General features: G+C 45.1%; 1 protein-coding gene across 1 annotated transcript in view; it reads left to right on the top strand.

Annotated features, from left to right (window-relative positions):
• The first annotated feature begins 413 nt into the window (after window positions 1-413).
• The window catches only part of si:ch73-105b23.6 (mucin-like protein), a 30,534-nt gene continuing 24,947 nt past the window's right edge, over window positions 414-6,000 (top strand). The window contains exons 1-2 of the mRNA XM_034681585.1: window positions 414-1,731; window positions 4,366-4,488. Coding sequence (XP_034537476.1) covers window positions 456-1,731; window positions 4,366-4,488 — 1,399 coding nt within the window. The 5' untranslated portion in view covers window positions 414-455. The remainder of the gene's footprint in view (window positions 1,732-4,365; window positions 4,489-6,000) is intronic.

The following is a 6,000-nucleotide window of genomic DNA, read 5'->3' as shown; positions in this document are numbered from 1 at the left end:
GGGGCAACGGCTTCCAGTGCACTGATGTTAACGAATGTGCTAACCAAAGGACGTGCCATTGGAACGCTACTTGTACCAACAACCCGGGGTCCTACGTGTGTACCTGCAATACTGGATATAAAGGCAATGGAAACTACTTGTGTCTCGACATCGATGAATGCTCAGAGACTCCTCAGGTGTGCTCTTCCTCACTTGGCTACAGAGGCTGCAAAAATCTGCCTGGCAGCTATCGCTGCACATGCAGCAGTGGCTTTGAAAGTAACGGGCAAAGCTGTGTGGACATTGATGAGTGTGCCAGCAACATCTGTAGTCTGTTTGCAGACTGTGCAAACACCATGGGGTCATATCGGTGTGCCTGCAATAGTGGTTTTGTGGGAAATGGATTGACATGTGCGGACATAAATGAATGCAGTGAAGGTAATCAGTGTGACTCCAATTCTGTTTGTATCAACCGGATGGGGAATTACGAGTGCTCTTGTCTGGGGGGGTTTGTAGGAGATGGCCGACTGTGTGAAGACATCAATGAGTGTGAATTACCAAACATATGCCCTTCTGTCACTACCTGCGTCAACACTGGCGGGTCATATTACTGCGACTGTGGAACTGGCTTCATCTTCAATAACTCCCAGTGCCAAGACCTGGATGAGTGTGTGGCAGGCCGATGCAGCCCCTTTGCTGCCTGCACGAACTCACCTGGCTCCTTCTCTTGTCAGTGTGCAGCAGGGTACAGGGGAGACGGCTTCACCTGCGAGGATATGGATGAGTGCTCACTTGCTAAGCAGTGTCACTCTAATGCCCTGTGTGTTAACCTTCCTGGCTCCTATAACTGCACCTGTAGGGTAGGTTATTCTGGAGATGGGGTGATCCAATGTAATGATGTAAACGAGTGTCTGGTGAACAATGGGGGTTGCAGAAACAGAGCTTCATGCATCAACAACCAAGGTTCCTTCTCTTGCCTGTGTGAGTCAGGCTTCATCCTGTTAAACCGGACTCTTTGCCAGGATATAAATGAGTGTGAGGAGCTGGACAATCCATGTGGGGTGAACGAAGACTGCAGGAACGTTGATGGGTCATACGAATGCCCCTGCCGAGTTGGCTACTTTCGCCCTGCCAGTAACATGGACTGTGTTGATATGGACGAGTGTAAAAACAGCCCTTGTCATGTCAATGCAACGTGTCTCAACACCATCGGGTCGCACACGTGCACCTGTAAGCGAGGCTTTTCAGCAAATGGTAGCCAGTGCGAAGATATAGATGAGTGTTCTGCAGCTGGTACATGCCACCCACGGGCGCTATGCACCAACTTCATAGGGGACTTCTTTTGCTCCTGTCAGCAGGGTTTCAAGGGTGATGGCTTTTCCTGTGAGGACGTGGATGAGTGTGCCCTTTTGAATACTATTTGCCCAGCCTTCTCAAAGTGTATCAACTCCCCTGGTGCTTTTACCTGCTCATGTTTGAATGGTACTCTGGCCTCCAATGACACCTGTGTAGAACCAAGTCCTTTGTGTGAACCTGCCTGCCACAATCATGGCCTGTGCCACCTATCGCCAGCTGGATACCAGTGTGTGTGTGACCTGGGTTACGTAGGCGATGGGCTGACTTGCTCGGACATAGATGAGTGCCAGAGGGAAAACATTTGTCCTGAAAATGAAACGGAGTGCGTTAACATCCCAGGATCATTTTCTTGTGTCTGCAAAAAAGGCTACATTCTCAATGGAAACAAGTGCTTTGGTAAGACAGTTACTTTATTGTTACTCTCAGATATTTGATCAAGGGGACAGTAAAGTTAGTTTAGATTAAAACATTGTACAACTGCCCACATCACTGCAAAAAAGTAGCTCTTTGATTTGAAAAGTGAAGACTATGCAGAAGCAGGCCAGAAGGAGGCAACTCTACAGGTTACAGAGAGAAGTCTTAGAAGAAAAGACCAACAAAATGTTAGTTTTGTGAATTTTGATCCATTTCAGGTCAAATATATGTTCAAACAGTTCATGCATTAGGACAGAGCTTCCCTCCATCAACAGAATACTGCATAATAATAAGGACAATAACCTATCATGAAGGATTAGAATGTGTCTACTATCTGCAAATCTAGAGATCGTGTAACGGCACATTGTGTTGTCATCTTTTGCAGTTCTGTGCACACAGATGCATGTTGAGGTTGTTTAATGCACCGAGCGAACACTCTGATGCAGATCACAGGAAACCACACATCTCACACTTTTCAAAGGTTGTCCTGAGTTCTCGAAGTTGACTGAAAGGTGATTTATCCGCTCATTGAGGGAGTTTCAGAGAAGTATTAGAGAAGTTTCGACTCAATTTCCACAGAATTCAGTCAGGACTTCTACCATTTCCATGCAACGGGTGTTTTGGTTTAAAGAGTGACCTAGATAACCGAACTTTATATAAAGTTGTCAGTGGTTGTCATTACAGCAGCTGTTGAAAAACAGAGGGAGTCCTCAGGTTTGCATTCAACTTTATTTTTTATTGTCATCAAAATTGTCTTTAATGAAAAACTAAAGGCTTTACGAGGGATGCTTTCAGCTTAAAGTTGCCAGCAGTTAACAAGGTAACTCTTTAAACCAAAACAGTCAACATCTGCAAATGTGTTTACTGTATCTATCCTCAGCAAAATCAGGTTTTGGCTGCAAATAAATAATATTAACTGCTTAATTCAAATGAATAGTTAAAATTCTGAACCTGTCACCACTGTGTGTAGTTAATGAAAAGTTGGTTTCAAGCATTTTCAAGGATCCCGGTTAACAGAAGCAGAATTAATGCTCATCTAACAACTGTATCATCAAATGATGAACTATGCTAACTAGTAAGCCAACGACCCAAAATGTGTAATGCCCATAGACTGTATAAATAATGGACGTAGTATCTGTGATGTCACCCATCTGTTCCTGAGAGCTGTTTTGAAGCCAATCATCAGTGGGAGCCATATTGGTTATGCTGAACTCAACCAAGCTTAGTGTGAGGGAAAGAGGTGGGGTTTGAGCCTCCTAGCCAACAGCTATGTGTTCCCACCAAGCGGCAACCTCCGATCTAAAAATATGAGTCCAATGTGGAAGTGTTAAAAGCTGCAGTTCATGAAGGATCCGCTTGAGGCTGGCCCCGGAAGTACAGGAAACCACATACACATGAATGGGAAAAAGACGATCTTTACAGCAGAAATAAACATGTTTACAGCCTGGTACAAAAAACGAGTGTAGTCTGGATAGCTCATTTCTCGATCGGCTCTCACTGTGAGGGGGGTGGATTTTTTTCTAATGCAGCAATTTCGAAGATAGTGAGATTACGAGTCTTCCAATGAGAGGCACAGCTGCCTGCGGGAACGCTGTAGCTGTTGGCTAGGAGGCTCAAACTCCGCCTCTTTACGTCACACTGGCTCGACAGAAGCAATATGGCTGCCGCCGCCGATTGGTCTCAAAACAGCTCTTCAGAAACAGATGGGTGACGTCACGGATACTACGTCCATATTTTATACAGTCTATAGCCTACCTGACAGTCAAGTCAGTCATGTCCTTGTTTGGGCAAAACTCGGAATCTTAATATCTTCTGAACTGTTGAAAAAAATCACCCCCCGTACAGTGTGTGCCAATAGAGAAATTAGCTACGTAGACCCAAGCCGTTTTTTCAACCAGGCTGTAAACATGTTTATTTATGCTGCAAAGATTGTCTTTTTTGAATGGGTGTGTATGTGGTTTCCAGTGTTTCTGCAGCCAGCCTCAAGCAGATGCTCAATGAATTGCAGTTTTATAACTCTTCCGTATGGGCTTCATATTTTGAGACCGGAGGTTGCCACTGATGCCACTGATTTGCCATGTTCTGAACATGGGCAAAGATAATGTAGTCATAAGCATCAAGTGACTTGATTTCTCTTAGGTGTACACACTTGATTTCTCCACCAATACATCTTGCCACTGAATATCTGTCCACTTGCTTTCTTTCCACTCACTGATCTCAAACAGATGTGGAAGTCATGTACTGTTCATCAAAGTCCGTTTGTTTAGGTAGCAATTGAAATCTTTGGTGCTTAGTCCTCTCGTGTAGCCTGACAATTGTACTATTATTGTTCTCTTTTGTACTTCTGTTGCCATTCTGTGCGCACATGCTTACTGCGGCATCATTGTAATTAGATCTATTAGTCAACGTTCTTTTTTAAAAGTGTGATATATTTTCCTGTCTACAAGCAGCCACCAGCATAAGCAGTTTTTTTCCCCTCACAAGTTAATTTTAAGAACTTAGCTTAAACCAAACAAAGAAATGTTTAATTCTGAGAAGACTGATGTGATGATATTAACATGAACCATCCCTTCATTTCTCTTTTCTCACCAACCTATTTGTCCAAAATCTTTCTAGATGTGAACGAGTGTGAGACAGGGCAGCAGGAGTGCAGTGATTTTGCCCAGTGTGTCAACACAGTTGGCAGCCATTCCTGCTTTTGTCTCAGTGGCTTCACAGGTGACGGGAAGAACTGCTCTGGTAGGTATCAATTCCTCATTTGAAACATCTATTCTTTTTCTTCCTTTCCCCAATAAGTTGACACATAGCTTACCTGTAGTACTCTTTGGGGCTTGTTTTGCCTGACACTGTCCCATTTTGGATAAATTATAGACATTGATGAGTGCCAAGTCCAAAATGGAAGATGCCATCCAGCTGCCAGCTGCACTAACACACTTGGATCTTTCTTCTGTGCCTGTCCGCCTGGCATGGAGGGCAATGGCTTTGACTGTCAGGATGTGAATGAATGCGAGCAGAACACCACCCTGCCGCACAACTGCAGCTCCCAGGCTTTGTGCCACAACACGAATGGGTCCTACATCTGCCAGTGCCAGATTGGATACCAGGGTGATGGTTTTGTTTGTGCTGATGTGGATGAATGTCAACTGCCTTCAACATGCAGCAGGAACATGACATGCATTAACACTCCTGGCTCCTTTGCGTGTTCGTGTATCTTGGACCTGGAGTACGAAGTAGGTACATGTGTCAGTGAAGAAACTTGTCTGAATGCAAGTAAAGACTGCCACCCCATTGCCAAGTGCAAGCCATATCAGGGCTCTTTCTACTGCCAGTGCAAAGACGGGTACACAGGCAGCGGCACAGAATGCCTGGATGTGGATGAATGCGACCAATCAAAAGAGCAAATCTGCCCTGCCTTCTCCCACTGCTTCAACACCAAAGGCTCTTATTTCTGTAACTGCTGGGGTGGGTTTCAGGACAATGGGACACATTGTCAGGACTTGGATGAATGTGCGACAGGTAACTTCACCTGCCCTGACAACAGCACATGTACTAACACAGAGGGGAGCTACGACTGTATCTGTGATCAAGGCTTCTCAGGCAACAGTTCTCTGTGTTTGGATGTCGATGAGTGCTCTCTTGGCATCATCCAGTGCCCTAATTTCTCCAACTGCCTGAACACTGCTGGATCTTTCATGTGTGAGTGTTTAGAAGGATACCAAGGCAACACTGTCTGTGAGGATGTCAATGAATGTCTACACAACTCTACCTGCCCTGAACATAGCACTTGCATCAACACGAATGGAAGCTACCAGTGTGTTTGTGATGCTGGGTTTTCCAGTATTGATGACATGTGTGCAGATGTTGATGAATGCAGTAACATGGGGTTTGGGGATCTGTGCACCAATGGCACATGCATAAATGCTTTGGGCTCATATTACTGCGAATGCAACCAAGGATTCTGGAGTAACAGGACAGAGTGCATGGATGTAGATGAATGCTCTGACTCCCTTAACTCTTCTTTGTGTCAGCCCAATTCAACTTGCATCAACATCCAAGGGTCCTACGAATGTCCCTGTAATGAGGGGTATGTACAGAATGGTACAACGTGTCAGGATGTGGATGAGTGTCACGACCCAGATGGCACCACTTGCCCTGAGCACTCATCATGTAACAACACAGCAGGGTCCTTCTTCTGTCTGTGTTTACCTGGGTACAAGCCTGTTAGCCAGGGCTGTGAGGATATAGACGAAT

The sequence above is a fragment of the Notolabrus celidotus genome, chromosome 4, assembly GCF_009762535.1.
Source record: "Notolabrus celidotus isolate fNotCel1 chromosome 4, fNotCel1.pri, whole genome shotgun sequence".
NCBI classification, from domain to species: domain Eukaryota; kingdom Metazoa; phylum Chordata; class Actinopteri; order Labriformes; family Labridae; genus Notolabrus; species Notolabrus celidotus.
Note: the sequence above shows the minus strand (reverse complement) of the source record. Positions and strands in the feature narration are given on the sequence as shown.